This window comes from Chenopodium quinoa, unplaced genomic scaffold (assembly GCF_001683475.1).
Source record: "Chenopodium quinoa cultivar QQ74 unplaced genomic scaffold, ASM168347v1, whole genome shotgun sequence".
Lineage (NCBI taxonomy): Eukaryota > Viridiplantae > Streptophyta > Magnoliopsida > Caryophyllales > Amaranthaceae > Chenopodium > Chenopodium quinoa.
The window spans coordinates 3,530,868-3,555,188 of NW_018743555.1; the positions used below are offsets into that span (position 1 = coordinate 3,530,868).

At 33.3% G+C, this 24,321-nt stretch overlaps 1 protein-coding gene across 1 annotated transcript; it reads right to left on the reverse strand.

Moving 5' to 3' along the window:
- Positions 1–11,131: 11,131 nt before the first annotated feature.
- On the reverse strand, positions 11,132–11,824 carry LOC110740271. Its single transcript, XM_021920752.1, has one exon. It carries the CDS (start codon positions 11,822–11,824, stop codon positions 11,132–11,134), a length of 693 nt encoding a protein of 230 aa, XP_021776444.1.
- Between the last annotated feature and the right edge of the window lie 12,497 nt (positions 11,825–24,321).

The following is a 24,321-nucleotide window of genomic DNA, read 5'->3' on the forward strand; positions in this document are numbered from 1 at the left end:
AAAAGTGAAAAAAGTGGGCTCCGGTAACGTATTAATTTGACGGAAAATGTTAATGGGTAGTGTTACCCAAATGTTTTCAAACTTGTGGGTAGTTCTAAACAAATAAAAAATTTGGGTAATTGTTCACAAATGACCTTATCTTTAGGGTACTCTTTTTCTGTTATGTAATTAATGTTCACTCTTATTTTTTCACTCTTACTTTCCTATTCTCACTCCTAAATTTAGATAAACTAGAGGGTACCCGTGCAAAATGCACGGGATATATATTATATTAGAAAGATTTTAATTATATAATATACGAAAAAATTTATTTTAATTATGGGAAGTTGATTTAGATGTAATATTTTGAACTATTTATGGTCTACTCTGGCTCTACTCTGCTAAACTCTGATAAACTCTGTTAAGCCCTGCTCTACTCTACTACGGTCACCTGCTCTACCCTTTTGCAATATGATGTGCTCTATTCTATTGATCATAAACTCAAAAGAACAAAACCTTACTCTTATATGTGGGTGGTCACGCAAATGTGTCAAGTTATTACGGGGGTCACTTTGTCAAAGCTATAGAGGTTACTCGGTTAGTGTCATATGGTTATTTTCTTTTGCAAGCAACTATTCGATGAGGACAGTTACGCAAAAAGCGTGTTGTACATATTTTTGTTTTGATGATTAGAGAAGTGGAAGTTGTTTGAATTGAAGGGTTGGGGATTTTGAGTTCTATGGTGAATTGTTGATAAATTAATTGTATATCCCTGTAGCCGTGCTAATACACGACACATATTATACACGAAAGAAAATAACACAAAGTGAAATGTTAGTAGTGTTTAAGAAAAATTGAATTGTTATTAGTTATTGCAATCCATTGAAAAAATGCGAAAAAAAAGCAAAAAAAAAGTTGCCTGGGTAGTTATTGATATATACTCCGTATTTTTGTTTTGGTTTTTAGTGGAATGGTATTTATCGATTAAAAAAAAAACTAAATGTAATTTTTTTTGAGTGGTTTTTTTTAATTTTTTTTTAATTTTTTAATTTTTTTAGTGGTTTAAAAAAAAAAAAAAAAAACCTAAATGCATGAGATTTGAGGATTGGGGATTCGGAGGGTTGTGGTGAAAACGACTCCGTAATTATAATATAGATAGATAGATATGATTAATTCTTAATATCTAATAGGAGTATGTTATTGGTCTTGATTGATGACATGACATCATTAAATATTAATCAATCTTTATTTACTCAAAGACATCATTTAATGTTTTGTACTTCCCATTGTGTTTTGTTTTATTGTTATTTGTTTATTTTTTAGTTCCTTAATTCCCATGTAATTTCACAAACAGGAATGTAAAAAAGGGACGGAGGGAGTACCTTTTTTTTACAATTCAACACTTTAAAGCGGTGTGACACTTCCTTTAATGTACATGTACAAAGTGTGGTCGTGTAGGAGGATGCACTATCCGTATAGTGCACCCGCCCCAAAACTACCATAAAAATGCGGAATGTACATGCAGGTATATTCTAATGTACATGAGCATATAAAAGAACATAGTGTTCATTTATAATGTACATGGACATATATAGAAAAGAACATAGTGTTCATTTATAATGTACACGAGTTTTTTGTGCAACAATTTTGTAATTTTTTTTTTTGAAAGAAATTTTGTATATAAGAAAATAGATAAATAGTACTGTAATTATTTTTTTTACCATACGTTAATTACAAATCATTTTAATAATTTTTTTTTTACCAAAAGTTCACTTTCTCTCTCTCCAAACAAACTCCAAACTCATTTAAATTCCTCAAACCTCTAGCAAAATTTCAAAGTCCAAAATTTGTTCAAGATGACAGATATAAACGAAAGGTAAAATCAGATTTGACATTCATACTAGTTTATTTTGAGTTTGAGTGTTTGTTTTTATAAGTTTGGTTGAAAATTGTAATTTTTGGTTCTATTGGGAATTAATTTGTGATTTATTTGGTTTTGCTGTTACAATGAGAAATAAAATGAAGTTCTTGAAAAAGAATGACCACTTAATACATTTTGGAAGAAGAAAAAGACAAATTCAAAATACGTTGTAGATCGGAATAATACAATGTCCATTAAATATAGTGTTTTTTTTTTGACAAGATACATTATAATATAGTAAAATATTCTTTTTCATATATTTGCATGATCTTTTTATACCAAATTTACATTTACTATATGAATAATGTTCTTTAATATATTCATATTATTTATTATTACAGTTGTTCTTTGGATTTACAAAAAAAAAATGTTATTTATAAAATAGCTATATATTCTTTACAAAACTGATATATGTTCATTACAAAACAACTTAATGTTCATTCCGCCTTAAAAAAAAAACAAAAACAAAAAAACGTATGCACGATACTCTGTGCATTTGCCTACAAGGAAAATATAACACATATATCACTCTTTTATATTATACTAGATGAAGCCCGTGCGATGCACGGTTTGTTTGAATTATATATATATATATATATATATATATATATATATATATATATATATACACACACACATATGTATATATATATATATGTATATATATATATATATATGTATACATATATATATGTATATATATATATATATGTATATGTATATATGTATATATATGTATATGTATATATATATATGTATATATATATACATATATACATATGTATATATATACATATGTGTATATATATATATGTGTATATATATATATATATATATATATATATATATATATATATATATATATATATATATATATATATATATGGGGGAGGGATCATGTGAGAACCCACCCCTTAGGTGAGAACCCTCTTAAAATAAGAACCAATCTCACACCATCAATTTTGAGATTATGGATGGCTGAGATTAATTATCACTTTACCATGCATTTTCTTGGGAACACGCATTTAAGTCATTAGTACATGCTTTTTAATTTTTTTTTCCTTATTTTCTGCATTGAAACACCGATTTATGTACTATAAAACCAAGAGATTCAGCCATTGAAGAGAGAAAAAATGAAAAATCTGGTTTCATTTTAATTTAGCCATTGAAGAGAGAGAAATGAAGGCAGATTTCAAATGAATATTTCTCTCTCATAAAGAAAGCTTTTAAAGCGAATTTGTTTTTTAATTTGATTATTTTTTTGTGTAGAATAAGAATAAAAAATTTCATAATTTTTGGAGTTCGTTTGATATTTTTTTGGGTAGAATTTTCGAAGTAGTGCAAAAAAGGAGTTAATCTGAAAAGATGGATTTCAAATGAATATTTCTCTCTCATAAAAACCCTTTTGAAGCGATTCTTTTTTTGAATCTACTTATTTTTTTGTGTAGAATAAGCATAAAAAATTTCAGAATTTTTGGAGTTCGTTTGATATTTTTTTGGTAGAATTTTCGAAGTAGTGCAAAAAAAGAGCAAATCTGTATGTGGTACAATAGTTGAAAATTTTGGAACGACATATTTAAAATTCGAAAACTAGGGGCATATCATGTAATTGGAACACTAGTTCTTATATATGGAACAATATATAATATTTATGGGACAATAATTCATATTTCTGGAACAATATAAATTGTATTGACAATAACGGGCATATCATCCAATTGGAATAGTATTAATTACTTATTTTATTGTATTAAAGTTATAATTTTGAGATGTTTCAAAAGATGTTATTATTGTTTCAAAAAGACTTGTCGCTGTTTCAATTAAAAAATGTAATGTTACATTGAATTGTGTTGTCAACGTTAAGTTAAAATGTAGTTGAAGTGTACGTTAATGATGTTTCATAAAATATATTAAGTGTTTCAATTTATAATATTAATGTTTCATATATATTATTGCTTGTTTCATATAGTTGGGCTATATATGAACTAGGTTTACTGTGATTTCTTATACCTTATTGATGTTTAAAAAAACATACTTTATGTTTCATTTTATACTACTTATGTTCCATAAAATATATGTATTGTTTCATATACTAATGATATTATTTTATACATAATATAATATTTCATTCGGATATTATTTATATTGTTCCAGAAATATGAACTATTGTCCCATAAAACAATATCATTAGTATATGAAATAATACATATATTTTATGGAACATTAGTAGTATAAAATGAAACATAAGGTATGTTTTTTGAAACATCAATAAGGTATAAGAAATCACAGTGAACCTAGTTCATATAAAGCCCAACTATATGAAACAAACAATAATATATATGAAACATTAATATTATAAATTGAAACACTTGATATATTTTACGAAACATCATTAACGTACACCAACTACACATAATGGATGACTGAGATTAATTATCAATTTCCCATGCATTTTCTTGGGAACACGCATTTCAGTCATTGGTACATGCTTTTTAATTTTCTTGGGAACACGCATTTCATTCATTGGTACATTTCACACATATGGTATGGAACAATGTATAATATTTATGGGACAATAGTTCATATTTCTGGAACAATATAAATAATATTCGAATGAAATATTATATGAAACATCAATGATTTTTATGTATAAAACAATATCATTAGTATATGAAACAATACATATATTTTATGGAATATAAGTAGTATAAAATAAAACATAAGGTATGTTTTTTGAAACATCAATAAGGTATAAGAAATCACAGTAAACCTAGTTCATATAGAGCCCAACTATATGAAACAAGCAATAATATATATGAAACATTAATATTATAAATTGAAACACTTGATATATTTTACGAAACATCATTAACGTACACCAACTACACTTAATGGATTGCTGAGATTAATTATCAATTTCCCATGCATTTTCTTGGGAACACGCATTTCAGTCATTGGTACATGCTTTTTAATTTTCTTGGGAACATGCATTTCAGTCATTGGTACATTTCACACATATGGTATGGAACAATGTATAATATTTATGAGACAATAGTTCAAATTTCTGGAACAATATAAATAATATTCGAATGAAATATTATATGAAACATCAATGATTTTTATGTATAAAATAATATCATTAGTATATGAAACAACACATATATTTTATGGAACATAAGCACTATAAAATGAAACGTAAGGTATATTTTTTGAAACATCAGATAAGGTATAAGAAATCACAGTACACCTAGTTCATATAGAGCCCAACTGTATGAAACAAGCAATAATATATATGAAACATTAATATTATAAATTGAAACACTTGATATATTTTACGAAACATCATTAACGACGTACACTTCAACTACATTTTAACGTAACGTGTTTCAATGCAATAAATAATAAAAAGCATGTAATAATGACAGCTTTTGGCAGATTTTGTGTCCCAATGCACAAAAATTAAAAAAAAAAATACAAACAATCATTACAATTAATGAAGGTGTCCCACGTGAATTCCCACTAATGAAACAATAATCTGAACCATTCATCTAATAAAAATGAATGGTGTTAGATGAGTTCTCATTTTAAAATGGTTCTCACCTAAGCCATGGGTTCTCACATGATCCCATTTCTATGTATATGTATATACATATATATATATATATCTATATGTATATATATGTATATGTATATGTATATGTATATATATGTATATGTATATATATATGTATATATATATATGTATATGTATACATATGTATATATATACATATGTATATATATACATATGTATATATATACATATATATACATATGTATATATATACATATGTATATATATACACACACATATATATATATATATATATACATATATATATATATATATATATATGTATGTATGCTAAAATTTGTTATATTTTTAGATAATTTTCATGATATCAAAAGATAATATTTTATATTTAATTAATTTAAATTGAAAAATCTCATTTGCCAATTTTGCTTACGTGTCATTTAAATTTTTTAATTCTAAAATAAACTAATAATCTCATATTTAATTGGCTATCAATAAAATTTATTATCCTACGTGGCGCGCTGGAAAAATTAAGTCCTACATGGCTCTCTAAAAACTCTGGAAAAAACTCCCCTTTATATATATACTAGATGAAGCCCGTGCGATGCACGGTTTGTCAGTATTTTTTTTTAAAAAAATATTTTTCATATTTATGTGATTAAAATTGTTATTATATTAGTTTTAGAATATTAGATAAAATTCCTAATATCAAAAGATAATATATTGTATTTAATTAATTTAAACTTTAAAATTTCATTTGCTAATTTTGCTTACGTGTCATTTGAATTATTTAATTGTAAAAGAAATTAATAATCTCTTATTTAATTGGCTACTACTTAAATTCATAATCCTACATGGCGCGCTAAGAAAATTAAATCCTACGTGGCTCTCTAAAAACTCGGGGAAAAACTCCCCTTTATATATATATATTAGATTAGATTGTTTCAAAAAAAATATTATATCCTCTCCTCACACATCATGTCTTTTGTTTTTATAATTGTTTTTTTTTTTTTTTTTTTTTTTTGACAAACCATACTAACAAATAAATTCAATTGAACCACCTAAAAGTATATGCCATATTCCATTTTAAAAAAAAAAAAAAATTCTATTTGGTATCATTGTACTTAGGATTTTTCCATTTGATATTCAATTTTTATTTTTATTCCACAATGTAATTTCTTTTTCTTCTAATTTTAACTTCAAAATTTGATCCTTAAAGGTCATAATGACCTCCAAAACTTTAACCGCACAATTTTTTTGCGCGAAACAAATCGAATTATGCAGATTGAGCCATTTTTCTTGCACATAAACCGAGATATTTTAAAGTGTTTTTTTGCTAGTTTCAACCAATTTATAAATTGATACCATGGTATCAGAGTTAGGCCCACGATATGGGACCTTAAATGGCTAAAGTTCACATGAGACAAAGTTTAAAAGGGACCTTACATGTGAGGGTGAGTGTAGAAGCACTCTAGCCTGAAAAATCACATGAGACAATGCGGGTCGCGGGTCGATAATGGGCGGGCCTACAAAACATCAATTAAAATAAATATTGGACAAAGCCATTATTAAATACATATGAATACAAATTAATCTATATAATTATTTTTAAATTATGTATTTTCTTTATCAACTAAATTGGAAAAACATGTTGGCCCTATATTGACTCTACCCAATAAGGGTCCTGTCCATTAATAGCCCTGTCCATTAAAAGCCCTATAAGCTTGGCCCTGACCCTATTATCATTGGGCTACCCTGTCCAATAACCATCTCTAGTGATGAGAGAGATAGAGAGAAATTATAACCTAAAAAGGAAAGAAAACATTTGTTACACATAATAGTAAGCATCCATTTATAGTATATGTTGCAAAACTATTATATGTTGCAAATAATAGTTAACGGAGAAAGTATAATAGTATTATGTGGAATCCAAAAAGAAATTGGATATCAATTGAATAACCCCATGGTACCAAATGGAAAAACTCCCCCAAAAATTAAAGTTAAATATCAAACACCTTACCTTACTAGTTTTGCTTGTTACTTGTTAGAAATCGAAATCCTATGAGACAGAATAGAAGGATGAATCCGCACAAATTACTCCAATTAGCTAGGTTTTAGGCGACACAATGCTTTAAATGTATTTTATTTAAAGTTTTTTCCGAGGGATTGAAGGAAGCTTTAATAAAAGTGCAACTAATTTTCAATCTTACTTACAAGAATCCAAAACTCACGACATTCACAAAATACTTTAAAATTCACTAAAACTTTGCAATTATCAACTAACAATCATTCACAACCAGTTCAAACAAACATTCTCAAGCAATTTCATGCAAAAATTCAAGAATTTAAACACAAAATTAGTAAAAGGGAGGAACGATTATACCGAGCTTATCGTGGGTGTAAAACTCGCAAATGAACTTTTCTAACCTTCCTTATGCTTGCTTGACCATGCTCCAACACCCAATTGCTTCAATTTTAATATCACAAGAAAACCCCCAAATTGATTTTTAAGGGTTAGGGTTTTGAAAATTTGGGTATTTTTTGGGTTTAAAGAAGGAGAATGGAGTAGTAAATTGTGATTTTGTTGAAATGGAGTGAAGATTTTGGGGGTAAAATGTTGATTTTTGGTGGGATTTTGAGGGGTTGAGTGAAATTGAGTGAGTTTAGAGGAGGAGAAATAGAGTTTTAAAGAGAGAGAGAGAGAGAGATCAAATCGTGATATTGAGTTATGAGGAATGATATTTTTTTTTATGCACATAAACCGTGCTGCTGACTGCTTAATTCGGGGATGCACGGACGTGCAGACTTTGGCACGGACGTGCAGCCTCGAGCAGTAACTTGAGAAGGCTACCGACTTGATTGGCACGGACGTGCAGGGGGTTGCACGGACGTGCTGACTTTGGCACGTCCGTGCCAATCTGAAAAATTTCACTCTCGAGTTCCTGATTGCTTCTAATTGTTGTTGCACGGACGTGCGATGTTCTGCACGTCCGTGCATACCTGATGCTGCACGTATTCTCTGTTTTTTTTTCTTTTTTTTTTTAATAATAAGGCATAATAATAATAAAATTATTACTATTATCACCATTATTATTATGACTATTACTAAGCCTACTACTTCACATCCATGAATATTTTTTTCTTACTACTCTTTACATCAATACCTACAAAATATATTAAGAGAAAAGTTAGTAATAATAATAAAAAATTATGGAAAAGAAATAATAGTTTAAGAGAGAGGGAGGTTGAGAAACTCGGGTTGCCTCCCGGAAGCGCTCTTTTAACATCACTAGCCTAACGACATTGCGGGATCAATGAGAGGAAGGAACATCAAACACATCAAGGTGAACAACCTTGGCTTCTTCATGTACTAAACCGTCAAAGTATGGCTTTATCCTTTGGCCATTCACGTTGAACGGTTCACCGTTGTCATTTGAGATTTCAATAGCACCATATGGAAACACCTTCTTAACGGTAAAAGGTCCACTCCATCTTGACTTGAGCTTACCCGGAAACAACTTCAACCGGGAATCGAATAGTTGGACCTTGTCACCTTCTTTAAACTCCCTTTTGCTAATATGCTTGTCATGCCAAATCTTGGTCTTTTCTTTGTAAATCTGTGCACTCTCATATGCATCCAACCTTAATTCTTCCAAGGCATGGATGTCAAGAAACCTCTTTTCACCGGCAGTTTGAAGGTCGAAATTCAATGTTTTGATGGCCCAATGAGCACGATGCTCAAGTTTTACCGGCAAATGGCATGATTTCCCATAAACAAGCTTGTATGGTGTGGTGCCAATGGGAGTTTTGAATGCGGTGTGGTAGGCCCATAAAGCATCATCAAGCTTTGTAGACCAATCTTTCCTAGACCTATCCACCATTTTCTCAAGAATCATTTTTATCTCCCGATTTGAAATTTCAGCTTGACCACTTGTTTGTGGGTGGTAAGCCAATGACATCTTGTGCCTCACACCATATTTCTCAAGAAGATCTTGAAAGGACCGCTTTCCAAAATGTGAACCACCATCACTAATAACGGCACACGGCACCCAGAACCTTGGGAAAATTACTCTTTTGAAGAGCTTGACCACCACTTTAGCATCATTAGCAGGAGACGCAACCGCTTCTACCCACTTTGACACGTAATCAACGGCCACAAGAATGAACTTATTCCCAAAAGAGGTCGGGAAAGGCCCCATAAAATCAATGCCCCATACATAAAAAATCTCTAACTCAAGAATGTTGTTAAAAGGCATCTCACTTCTTCTTGAAATATTATCGGTTCTTTGACACCGATCACAAGCTTTCACTACACCCCACACATCTTTGAACATTGTGGGCCAATAAAAACCACATTGTAAGATTTTCGCCAAAGTTTTGTTAGCACTCATATGCCCTCCACAAGGTGAGGAGTGACACATTGTGATAAAATCTTCAATCTCATCATCTGGGACACACCTTCTAAAAAAGGCCATCCAACACTTTGTTTGAAAAGCAAGGGGTTGTCCCAAAAAAAATTGGCGAACATCACGTAGAAACTTCCTTTTTTGTTGATAGGAGAGGTCGGGAGGAAGAATAGAGCAAGATAGATAGTTTGCAATGTCCGCAAACCATGGTGCCGGTGTTTGTAGAATAGCAAACAGTCGATCATCCGGAAATGAATCGTCGATTGGCAAGTTATCAAGATCACCTACAAAGATAGGTAACCGTGAAATATGATAGGCCACAACATTTTCGGCACCCTTCTTGTCTCTAATCTCATTGTCATAGTCTTGTAAGAGCAAGACCCACCGTATCAATCTTTTCTTTGGTTCCTTCTTGGACAAGAGGTACTTTGAGGACATGTGAACACAAAAGGGGCATCCTTCAACCTCCACCCGGTGACCGACCTTGTAGAAATGGTCTCACCGTTATCATTCTTAATGATGGTCATGCCTCCTTTTTTTGGCACAACTTGAACCGGACTATCCCACTTATTATCGCAGATAGGGTACATTATGCCCACTTCAAGAAGTTTTAAAAACTTCTTTTTTCACAACTTCTTTCATGTTTGGATTGAGCCTTCTTTGGTGCTCAATTGAAGAAGCATGATCATCATCAAGTAATATCTTATGCATGCAAATTGTGGGACTTATCCTCTTAATGTCATCAATTTTGTACCCGATGACATCTCTATACTCACTTAGAATAACTAGGAGTTTATCAAGAGAGACATCATCGAGCTTGGAATTTACAATAATGGGATAGGCCTCACTATCATCAAGAAAAGCATATTTAAGAAGAAGGGGAAGGGGTTTAAGTTCAACCTTATGAGGAGGCGTAGTCCTCTCCTCTTTTACCTCCACATTGAGAACTTCCACTTTCACTTCATTGTGGACTAAAGGTTGGTTGAGCAAAAGATCATACCCCCTTGTTTCTTCATCTTCCTCAACTAAGCCTCCCGTTAGGATAGTTTGTAAAGGATCTCCTTCAATCAAATTCTCTTGGAACTCCTCTAAGTTCCTTTCCAATGTATCAACTCTATGAACTTCATCATACGATGGATTTTTCAATGTTTGGGAGAATGAGAATGAGATTTTCTCATCTCCCACATTCAATGTTAAACTTCCTTCCTTCATATCAATAACAACACTCGCGGTGTTCAAAAATGGTCTCCCCTAGATGAGGGGTACTCTTGTGTCTTCTTCCATTTCCATTACTACGAAGTCACAAGGCACAAATATTTTCCCGACTTGAACCAGTATATCTTCAAGAATTCCCAAAGGTAGCCTAACCGTGCGGTCGACCAATTGTAGGGACATTATTGTTGGCTTGAAGTCTCCAACCTTCAAAATCTTTGCTATAGAATAGGGCATCAAGATCACACTTGCCCCAAGATCACATAAAGCATCCATAGCTTCCAAGTCTCCAATCTTCACCGGTATTGCATAGCTACCAGGGTCACCAAGATTTTGAGGAAACTTATTTTGAATGATAGCGCTCACCTCCTTGGGAAGGGAGATGGTTGCACTCTCCCCAAGCCTACTCTTGTTGGATAGAAGATCCTTCAAAAATTTCGCATATGTAGGCATTTGTGACATAGCATGAAGAAAGGGGATATTCACTTGAAGTCCTCTCATGACTTCAAGAAAATTTGAAAACCTTTCATTCAATTTCTTTTCAACAATCCTATGGGGGAATGGAATAGGAGGCTTGTATACTTTCATGGGGGGCTTTTCTACCTTTTCCTCATCTCCCTCATTTTTCTTTTGTGGCTCCTTTCTCTCATCATCAACTATCTCATTTTCAAACTCACCCTCATTTCTCACCACAACTCCCTCATCTCTCTTTTGTGGCTCCTCTTCACTCATAACCTCTCCCCGATCTCAAATTAATGGCCTTAGTTTGCTCCTTTGGGTTCACAACCGTTGAGCTTGGGAAGTGACCACTAGGATTGAAGGATGAACTTCTAACTTGTTGCCCAATTTGAGCCAATTGATTCACAATTATCTTGTTGTGTGCTTGAAGTTGTTGGATGTTCGCTTGCATATCCGCATTGCTTCTTCCTTGTTGTGTAATGAAGGTCTCAAGTGCGGCTTCAAGGCTAGATTTTTTAGGAGGTGGAGGAGCGGGTTGGTTATATTGTTGCCTTTGTTGGTTTTGGTCCCTTTGATTAGAGTGACGGTAAGGAGCTTGTTGGTTTTGTGGATGAGATTGGTTGTATTGGTTTTGAGGGGGGCCTTGGTTTTATTGCTTCCAACCCGTGTTTTGTTGGGGTTTCCAACCTTGATTGTAGGGTTGAGAGTATTTATCATTTCTTTGCCCAATAGCCGCCGTTTTCTCTTGGTTAGTTGAGTTGCAATAGGAGTACAAGTGATCATTTCCTCCACAAGTCTCACAAGACATGACTTGTTGTGAAGAAGAGCTTGGAAATGTAAGGGTGGCTTGATCTAGCTTGTGAGTTAGCATGTCAAACTTTGATGCAATAAGGTATATGTCGTGGATTCCGCCCTTCTTTGCTTGAGGTTGGCTTCTATCACCTCCGTATGCGTAGTGCTTTGCCACTTCTTCAATCATTTTGTATGCATCATCCCTCGATAGCTTTTTAAGGCTACCACCGGCCCCGTTATCAAGGTTGGCCCTTGAAGTAGGAGTAAGACCATCATAAAAGCTTTGAACAATGATCCATGATGTGAAACCATGGTGTGGGCATTTTCTAGTGTAGTCTTTGAAACGCTCCCAAGCTTCACTTAACGTTTCATCAATCACTTGGTTGAAATTGGTGATTTTTCTTCTTAGTTAGGCAGTTTTTTCGGGTGGACAATAATTTACAAGGAAAGCTCTAGTGACTTCATCCCATGTGGTCAATGATCCGTCTTCTACCGTTCTCAACCAATGCTTTGCTTTGTCACGGATGGAGAATTGAAACATGTGCATACGGATGAACTCTTCCGTAATGTTGTTTTGCTTGATGGTTGTGCACAATTCGAGGAAGTTGTCCAAATGAGCAAAAGGACACTCATGAGAACTTCCAAAGATAAAGTCCTATCTTGGTCTCACTAGCTAATAACAAGGGTAAGAAAGGGTCGAACCCAAGGTAGGCGTTGAATCAACCACCGAGATACTACTGTTTAAATAAGCTAAATGAAGTCGAAATTTGTTTGGATTTTATGTAACATGTACTAGTTCAATCAACTAATACTAAGGGGTGATTAACAATAATTAGAGATTTCTAGGGCTCGGGATATACCACTCAATTTCGTCATAAATCACAAGTAGCATGTAGCAAACAATGGTATATTAAGGGGATAATATAAGGGAAGTCATCTAAAGCACCCAACTACTCTCTCAAGCTAGAGGGATTACGTGAATCATGAATACAACCTACTCTCGTGTTTACAAAGCATAAAACAAGTATTAAAGCATAATCACGATGACAAAAACATTCCCTTGACTAGAAATTCCTATTCTCATGGCATTTCAAGTCAATTAAGCATAAGGGAGCTAACTCAAATTCATCTCTCGATCCTTCGTTGAGAAAGCTTAGATAATAGTTCTAGCAATGGCCATATACAAGAACTAAGCAATTAAACCACTTAAGCGCAACTAATTAACACCCAACAATTACCAAACTAACACATGCAACAAGTAATTAGTGACTACATTGAGGGTTTTACCCAAACCCTAGAAAATTAGACTACTCACAATCCATGGAGATTAAAGCAATTAATGATTTCAAGTAACTCATGAACAAGAATTAACTAAAGATTAAGCTAAATAACAATCTAAGCATACAAGAATTAAGCAAGATAATTAATAATCAAAGCAATTAAAATGGAAGAGAAGAGTGAGAAAAATATTACTAGAAACTTGAACTTGAATAACAATGGTGGAACTTGTCTTCTACAATGATTGAGAATGAAATTTCCAAGCTATTAATTATAATTTGACTAATGATTTGAGAATATTTGTGTTTCTACAATTACAAACTAAGAGGAAGCACTAAAAACTTGGATGTCGTACAAATGAGCTCAAGGGGTTATATATAAAGACCCCCCAAATAAAAAAGATGGAGAAAACAAGAGTCGGGCATGGCTACAGGTCAGCACGGACGTGGTGAGGTTGGCACGGACGTGCAGCTAAAACAGAACGGACGTGCTGAGGTTGGCACGGACGTGTAGAGTCAGAAGATGGGAAGCAGAAGCTACTGTTTTGGCCAAGGGATCCTGCACGGACGTGCCAAATGTGGCACGGACGAGCAGGCCTTGTACATTGGAATCAGTCTTGAAACTGGTTTGAGCTGGGCAAGATGCACGGACGTGTAGGATCAGGCACGGACATGCTGAAAATCCTGCACGGACGTGCAGGTCCTGAGGGCAGCAAACTGAAGTTTCTAGTCGGTCTGATGCACTTCTGCATGGACGTGCAAGGCATGGCACGTCTGCGCAGGCTCTCTTAGACCCTTTTCTTCACTTTTTATTCAGTTTTTCTCCATTGTCTCGGCTTCTAACCTCGGTTTATCATCCATATGCTTCAAATGGTCGTCTTTGAACCTAAAAACTCAACCAAAACACTAACAACCCGTGAAGCAAGGGATACACAAAATTTGAACGAAAATAGAGTAGAAGTGACCCAAAATGCCAATATATATCAAGTAAACAAAGTTCAAAATCACTCTAAAATCATATCAAATAACTAGTTATCAACAAACTAAGGGATTTTCAAAGTTCCATGAATAAAGGAAAAATGGTCAAGTCGATGAAGAGGCAGAGGTGGTTGCTCTTACAGCAAAAGTGTCATTCAAAACCAAGGAAAAAATTAAAAGAATAAGTCAAAGAAGAAGGTTTCAGGCCCGTAGCAAAGCCAGGGCAGGTGGGGCGACCGCCCTGGGCCCCCGAACCAAAAGCCCAACTTTACTTTAATGAAAGGCCCCAAATTAATTATGTATAAAAAAAAAAGAGAAAAAGGAAAAAAATTAAGGAAGAAGCGTATAACTATATTAGCAAAATCTTCAGTTTCAGAAATTCAATCCCATTATTTCGCTGTTCAACCTTCTTCCTCCCTAATTTTTCTCCCAAAATATTCACTTTCCTAAGTGAATTTGATTAACCCAAAAAAAAAACCTTCCATAAATTAAATTTTATCCCCTTTTTCGGTAAATTTATTTTTCAATATGTATCTCAATTCAATTTTCGGTCAGATTAATCCCTTCACTTACATAATTATGATAAACGGTAATTTTATCCTTCAATTTTCAACGAAAATTTATCTCATTATATATAATTCTGTTTGTAAACTCTACTTTATTCATCTAAAACTTTTCTTTCTATTAAGTTTTCATCTGTACAATTTCTTATAATCAAGAATTATAAAATTGGGGGAAAAGTATCTAAGTCATTGATTGGTGGTTGTCGGTTGAATTGGTTGTTTAATTGTGCTAATTGCTTCGACTCGTTTGACGAGCTACGAGTTCATCATTCATCAGATTGATCAGACTGCTACGGAGTAGTTTGCTAAGGTTATTTCTTATCTAACTTTTTAATTTTGTACTTTTGCATTCTTAAATCATAATGTAATTATGTAATTTTATTTTATTTGTTTAATTTTACTAATTTTTTTTGTTTCCATTGTTTTGTATTTTTCAGATTTGATTACTTGAAATGACATTTTTTAGAACATATCAATATAGAAAGAAAAAAATATTATTAGTGACTATTATTAGTGACTATACTTTATGTATTGAAAAAAATATGTTAGAACATATCAATGTAGAAACTATTAGTGACTTTGCTTCTAGGCTCGTAGAAATATTTTCATATGAACGCTTAGGCTTTAATTTCAATGTTTTATTTATAGGAAACTAGATTAAGCCCTTGCGATGCACGGTTTGTTTGATTTTTTTAATTTTTTTTTTTCTTTTGAGTCTGAAATTTGTTATATATTTAGATAAAAGTCCTAATATTAAAAGATAATATATAATATATAATTAATTTAAAATTAAAAATCTCATTTGCCAATTTTACTTACATGGCATTTGAATTATTTAATTTTAAAAGAAATTAATAATCTCGTATTTAACTGGCTACTACTAAGATTTATAATCCTTCATGGCGCGCTGAGAAAACTAGATCCTACGCGGCTTTCTAAAAACTCGGGAAAAAACTCCCCTTTATATATATAATAGATTTGATGTTATTAAAGATTATTATGCGTAATAAAATATTTTTTTTTTTGCCCACCGAAATTTTATTTTATTTTAAAATACAATATGTGAATTAGGGTCCCAATTTTTGTCTTCGCCCGGGCCACCGAAATTTCTGAAACGGCCCTGTAACTCACCAACTTCCAAAGGTTCGAAACTCAAACCTTCTTACAATAGTTGTAAAAAGAATAACTGTGATAGTGCAATTGTTGGTTCAAAGGAAAACCATACAGTTCTGAGTGCAAAAAGTTTGATCATGTCGGAAAAAACTGTAGCTTTAAGTAATGTTGCTATTTTTGGAGAATAAGATCAAGAAGAAATTTATTTTAAAGAAGATTGTTATTCAAAGTTTGCTAGTGACAAAGAACATCGACACGGATGGTTAGTGATAGGGCACCGACAACAAACATTGAAGAACAAATACATCTAGTGACATGAGCACCGATAACAAACACAAGTTTGGAGAACTAAATACTTGAGAAGATGACTAGTGACATGTGTATCAGTGAGCTAGTTGGTAACATGGGTACCAGAAGGACTAGAAGATCAAAATGATTGAATGAATTAAGATTGGTGTTACAAATACAAGCAAGGTTGTTAGTGACAAGGGCATCAACAAATATCTCAAAAAGGATAAATTGAGCAATCATTTTGGGACAAGTTTTTCTCTAGATTAAGAGAGAATGTTAATGTACAGTAATCTAGAAAAATCTAGGATATATATGGGAGAAAACATCCTAGTTAGAATAATCTAGACTATGATGACACTAGTATAATCTAGAGTATCCTATTTTTGTAAGAGCGAAATTATCCGAGAGGATATAACTTATTAGGGCATCCACAATAAGAGATTTGTCATTGGGTTTGTGCGTAGGACCAATATAGATGTTTGTTGACAAGCCTCTTATTGTGGGAAGAGCAAAATGAGAAACAGGTTTGTTTATACAAATCGATTCATTTTGCTCCAAAAGACCCACCTTTACCAAGGACTGGGTAAAAAATCTGATCCGATCCATTATCCGGCTGATCCGATCTGGAAAATTGGATACCCAATCTAGATTTTTTAATTTTGGATATTTTGCATCGGATATCCGAACATTTTCAGATCGGATTCGGATCACAAATGTAGACATTTTGGATATCTGATCCAATCCGATTTTTTATTAAAAAAATCTGTATCTATATCTATACTTAGTATTTAAAAACACAAACCATAATTTTTCATATGACACATGTCATCACAAGTCACTCACAACCACATATGACACATGTCACCCCTTTGATCTTTTTGTTTAAGTCTTTATACATTCTATAACTTGCAAATTCAATTAAGAAAATGAAGTGTTTCATTTCCATCATAATAAAATAAAGTTGAACCAATTAATATACATAAAAAAAAAAACATATGAATTGAATTATATAAAAATTGGCTTTTGTATATGTAAAATGCTCAAAGGACCTTAAAATCTGCAGCTCTCACTGCCTTTTCACTTAATTGCTCTCACGAAATCACAGTGCGTATCCACCCACAATCTCACTCACTATCAATTAGCCACCAAAACTCCCACCGCATGACCCCCTCAATAAAGCGACGTAGGCAACCAGCCACAGATTCACAACCACGCACTCATTCTGTCATAGCCCAATTGTGTTCCGAGAGATGTCGCTCATCACTTGAGAACTTTGTGTTTTGGCAGCCGTCGCTCACTCTTGTGTACTTCGTGTTCCTGCAGATGTCGCTCATCACATTTCATTTAAAGAGGCTTGTAAATCTGAAGTTGCATAGCTGATTATGATTTTTTTTTTAATTAGATTGTTTGGTAGTGAAACTCTTGAGGAATAGTGAACATTATGGAGTATTATTAATTTGATTAAAAATTCTAGCATAATTGTCGACTACAGACGACTATATTTGACTAAAATCATATTAGCCTAAACAAGATTATTAATTATCTTATTAAGCGTGATTACAAGTACGAATTCCCTTTAAACATGCAACAGAGGGCGTGATCAAGCAATAACAACAATAATATATCAAGCAACATAATAATAACCATCATCATCAAAACAATCTCAATCTCAAAGCATAATATTATCAAGATCCTAGGCATGATACTAACAAGATTAATAACAAATTCTAGCATGTCACTAAACATTAAAGATCAAATCTTTAGCCCTAACATGATACTAACATGATATTAGAAAGAATGGGAAGCAACCTAAACATGATACTAGAAAGCAATAAAAGCATCATAATATGATACTAGGAATTAAAATAATCTAAACATAATTTCTATATCAAAATAATAGTTAAAGCAATTACTTACTTCGATGCCTCGTATCTCTTTCTAATAATATAATACACGCGTTAGTAACTTCAATGAAAACAATAAATCAAACAATTAAATTAATAACTGAAATAGAGATTTGGGACCAAACCCTCAGAAACTATCAACCTTTTACGTATAGGGCGAAGGCAACTTCGAATTTGGGTAGGTGTGTCTAGAACTTGTGAATGCGGAATTTTGTAAAAATGGAAGGTTTATAATGAGGGAGAAGAATAAGCTATTTCTTGAGAGAATTAAGGATGATTGTTGATGATTGTAAATGTTGATAATTAAAAACGGGGAAATACGACGCTATTTATAAAGAAAATAGTCCGAAAACGATAGAAAAGAATCAGAATTTGAATCGGAATAAAATTGGCTCCTGTCGCCAGCAATAAAGCCCAGTGCGAAACGACAAGCATCACGCATGGTGACAGGCTCTGTCGTTTAACGACAAACTTGTCGTTTGGCGCTAGTTAAAAGATAAAATGCGCTTTTGTACGAAATCCTTTTCTTAATAAAATTAAGCATTAAACTCCGATTTTATCTATTTTAAATCAAATTTTATCATAATAAAACACTTATTTTATTTCAAATCAAATTCATTATTTTCTAAAAAAAGATAATTATCAATCCTAACTCTATTAGAACTCAAAATAACCTTCTAGATTATTCTAGAAAATTAGAGTCAATCCTTATAATTTTAGGAATAATAATTAATGGGCCCTCCACTAGATCATTGGGCCATAAAACCATTTAAGACCTAATTTAGTATTTTGACCATAATTCCCTCATTATTCATCGGAATAGGGCTTATAATATATCATTGGAAAGCTTTTTGCGAGCTCGACCCAATTACACCATTATTGGATCCTTATCATGGACCAATCTATATTAGACTGGCTATTTTCATAAATAGAGTAGATTTTCAAAAAAAAAAAGAAAGACTTATATTAAAATGACCGCATTACAAGACTTTTCACACTTTCACTTCGTTCGATAATCAAGTGACGTGAAAAGTATTCATCACTGGGTTTGGTTTTTGGGGAGAAACATTTGGGTGTCTGCACCTTCTCTTATAAAATATTCAATTCAGTTCAGTTCATCTCAGCTCTAATCAGTTCAGTTTAGTTCAGTTCAGCTCTAATAAGTTCAGTTCAGTTCAGCTCAGTTCAATCAATCCGAACATGCCCTAAGTTTAGCAGGTTATATGGCAAATAGAAACAATGTACGAAATAGAGAGATTCATATGTCATTGAAGAAAGACTTGCTTGAACATATATGGCGTCACTTTGGTAATGAATGGTAGTAACTAGTAGTCGGAGAAAGTTTTTTAACTTTTAGGATATTTCCGTTGTTATGTTTTTTTCTTTATTATTATTATTATCAATCCTTCAATTTGATTGTAACTTTGTTGTTTTAATTTATATAATAACTAAATGTATGTAGTTATTTTAATAACTTTGAAACTACTAATGCTCAACAAGACTAATTTAATAGTTTTTAGAAATAATAATTAAAACATAAGGTCATTAATTAATTACTCGTATTAATGTAGATAATAATTATATTATTAAATTAAGTAGTGATTACTGTAATAATTAAAAGAATTGAATTTGTTAACATTAAATCACTATGATTAAAACATAAATAATAATAACAATAATTGGTGGGATATTGATAAAGGTAGGAGGGTGAATTGTGGGGTAACTCACCATTGTAGAAAAAACTAGAAGAGTGAGTTACAATGGTAACTCATTAAAGTGAAAAATAATGTGGAGATGATGTGGAGTAAAAAAAGTAAGAAAGAGAAATTGGTGAGATAGCCCAACAATGTAGGTGCTCTTAAGCATGAGTAATGGTGAGTTAGTACCCTACTTACAACACTCTCTCTCCTCTTTGTGATTTAACTCACCATTGTGGAAAGTGACTCACAGGTTATCCATAGTAAGGAGAACACCCCACTGATGAGTAACTGACCCACTAGTTACTTTTTTTTTTTTTGCTATTATCCAATAGAAACATGACAAGTGTCACTTCAAAGCTATTTGAATTTATTGAATTTACTATTCATGGTGAGTGCAATTGCGAGTTTTTGCACTTTTATTTTTACAACATAATATTTGTAACGGTAAAATATACAAGGCTTTTAATTTTTTTTTCAAAAAATAATTGCACCAGTGACATACTTATAATATTATCTATAAATAGAGCCTAATATTGATATAATTTTTCATACTTAAATTTTACCCTTATGTTTTTATTGCAAAATTATTTTTGATTATGGATCTTAATAATCCTAATTATGGAAGTGGTTCATCTCAAAATAATTTAAACTACCGAACTTCCAATTGTCCAAATTTTCAAAGTAATTTTCATTTTGATCCAAGTAACCTTACTAATCCAATTGCTCAAATGATGTTATTTTATAGGAAAATTTGCTACCATTAGTCCCAACTTTGCCTCGTCCGCCAATAATAATCCCTATTTTCGATTATTCACTATCACTCCCAACTTTATACCTTATTAATGTCTATTGCACCCAACTGGTAATCCAACCTAATATTACAGGTTACAAGACACGTGTTAGCCTCTAATTGGCTTAATTTTTTTTTTAAAAAAAAAAAAACAAACAAAAAAACCCCACAAACCACCCATGCCCAGCAGCTACCACCACACCCCCACCCCCACCCCGCCGGAAAACACCACACCCCCACACCCACCCCCACCCCGCAGGGAAATTAGCCCCATCCCCGAAAACCCCTCCCCCGTTGCCGAAAACAGCCGACCAGCCCTCCCCTCCCTCGAAACCCATTCCTTCCCTTCCCCCACCCCCGAAAACCCCTCCCCCGCTGCAGAAACCGCCACCCTGCCCTCCCCTTCCCTCAAAACTCACCCATTCCCTTCCTCCACCCCCGAAAACCCCTCCCCCGCTCCCGAAAATCGCCGGCTAGCCCTCCCCCTTCTCTCGAAACCCACCCTTTCCCTTCCCCTACCCCCGAAAACCCCTCCCCGCTATCAAAAAACGCGCCCAGTCCTCCCCCTTCCCTCGAAACCAACCCCTTTCCCTTCCCCACCCTCGATTTCGCCCCTTCCCCGAAAACCTACTATGTGGGTAGTTTCGAGGGTCGGGGATGGGTAGTGGAGGATGGTCGACGGTTTTTTGGTGGAAGTCGGAGGTTGGTCGACCGTTTTCCGGTGGAATTGAGGGTTGGGGTTAGGTTCTGGCGGGATTAAGGGTGGTGGTGGTGGAAGTGGCTGTGGGGTTTTTTTTTTAAAAAAATTTGAACCAATCAGGTTGCGACACGTGTGCAACTAATCACAAGCAAGCAAAATTTACCTGTTCAATCGGTTCCAAGTCATTTGGGTGCAATAGAAATTAATCCTATACAAAGTTGGGAGTGATAGTGAATAATCAAAAGTAGGGATTATTATTGGCGAACGAGGCAAAGTTGGGATTAATTAGGACAATTTTTCCTATTTTATAACATTCCTTACCAACCAATGCAGCCAAACCAACAATTTGTACACCATTTCCAAATCAATTTTTAAACCAAAATTTCCCACAACCATTCCCAAACCAATTTTCAAACCAAAACTTACAACGAATTCCCCAAAATTTACCATCTGGTTTTATGTTTCCAATGTCACAACATTATGGTGGGAATCAAATAATTCAAAATAGTCCAACAACTCCGGAGGGAGAAAGAAGTAGTAAATAACTAAACCCAACCCGAAAATCCAAGGGTTTCACAACAACCTCTTGATGATAATGTTGATGGTGCTGCTGATGATGATGATGTTGAAGCTTTGCACGAGAGCAACACAAGTGGGAGGGCGGAAAAATGGGGTGCAAAAGAAGATAATGCACTCATCTCGGCTTGGGTAGAATGTGCAGTTGAAGTTCCAGATTTGGCAATAGATCAAAGTTTGGCCATAATGTAGAGGAACATAAATTCCCTTTATGATCAAGCTAGAGAAGAAAATCAATCCACCATGCACCCTAGAACTTTGAGATCTATAAAAAGTCGATGGGGAAGAATAAATAACGATGTGAGTGCATGGGTTGGTTGCTATAGTGAAGCAAAAATAAGGTATAGGAGTGGTACCAACACTCAAGATGAGATGACTGAAGCTCATGAAATATATAGAGGGACGTGTAATAGTTCACGCTTTGGTTTAATTAGTTGTTGAAAGATGTTGAGAGACTTAGACAAATGGAGACCGATAGACGTAGACATACCTTCTAGTGATGGTGGCAATTCAAAAAGATTAGAGCCAGATACTCCAATTGATGATGGTCCAAAACTCGTTCTCGTCGTCCTCGTCCGAATGGGGTGAAAGCTGCGAAAAGAAAAGGTAAATATGATGCTTATTCTGGAATTCAAAATGGTTGTAGTTATGAAATTCAAAATTCAGAGTCTTTTACTTAAACCCTTTCAGAGATGAATGTGATTAAAGGACAACACAAAATGTACGTTGATGAGAGGCATATTGATGTAGCGGAACGTATGCTACAGTATCAAAAGGAACAAGAAGCCACCAAAGCTCAGAAAAAACAGGAGGGAAATAGATTCAAGCTATTTAGTGTCCATCTTGCAAAACCAATTCTATTTGAAGATGATAAAGAAATTTATGTAAAACTAAAGCAAGAATTTTCACATCTTTTGAGCTAGTTTAAATATCCATTAACTTAATTAAACTCCATGTATTATGCTATTTTTAATTAATGTTATGTTACTTTTATTTTTATTTTTAATTTTCTTTGTAATATTTTTTTGTTAGTTCTTTATTAATGCAATGAAGTTAAAGTTTTTATTATTAATTCTCTACTTTTGTTAACATCATAAATTATTTATTGTAAATAATTAAATTATTAATATCAACTACATATTGAAAAATGTTCTGTAACTTTTGAAAATATGTAAAATATGACCTACCTACAATAATGCTACATTAAAATGGTACATGTGTTGAAAGAAAATCTACATGCATCATTAGAAAATCTTATCTTTCACTGTTATGTGTACCCATGAACTGAAATGTCATAAAAAAGAAACCTACAAACCCTATCACAAACAATGTAGAAAATCTATAAACCTTATCGAATATCACATCTCTTATACTTTTGTGTCAATATATCATAAACACCGGTTATTTGTTTTGAATTATTTTAGAAGGTATATATAAGGGGGTTGTACTTCATGCTTCAAAACATAAAAATAAGTATCATTTCTGCAACAAAACTCTCCTGCTCTCAACCAAAAAATATTACATCATGAACTCTGATTCAAATTCTTCTAGTTCATCTAGTTCAGGGTTATTTGATTACATGGTAAACGACTATGTAGAGTGACATGAGTCAATTACCTAAAGGTGAAAAGAAGAAGAATCAATCGAGGAAGCGATCAATACAGCTATTGTGTCCCCTTGTGACCTTTACTCACCAGGCCCCCTTCACACCTAAACCTATGTACCAAAGGTAGTATGTACCAAGATATCCAGAATATGCTATTGTAAAATTATATAACGACTACTTTAGTCCCTAACCATTGCACACAGACGATATGTTCCGCCGACGGTTTCAGATGCGTAAGAATGTGTTCACGCGCATTTTTAATCAACTAAGCGAAAGTAATTTTTATTTTTAACAAAGGTCGAATGCCACCGGAAGACTAGGTGCATCCCCCCTCCAAAAATGCACTGCAGCAATTCGGATGTTAGCATACAGTACATCAGCCGATGCAGTTGACGAATATCTTAAAATCGTATCAAGTACCGCAAGGGAATGTCTCGCTCACTTTGATAAAGGAGTCGTCTCTAAGTTTGGACCGGAGTA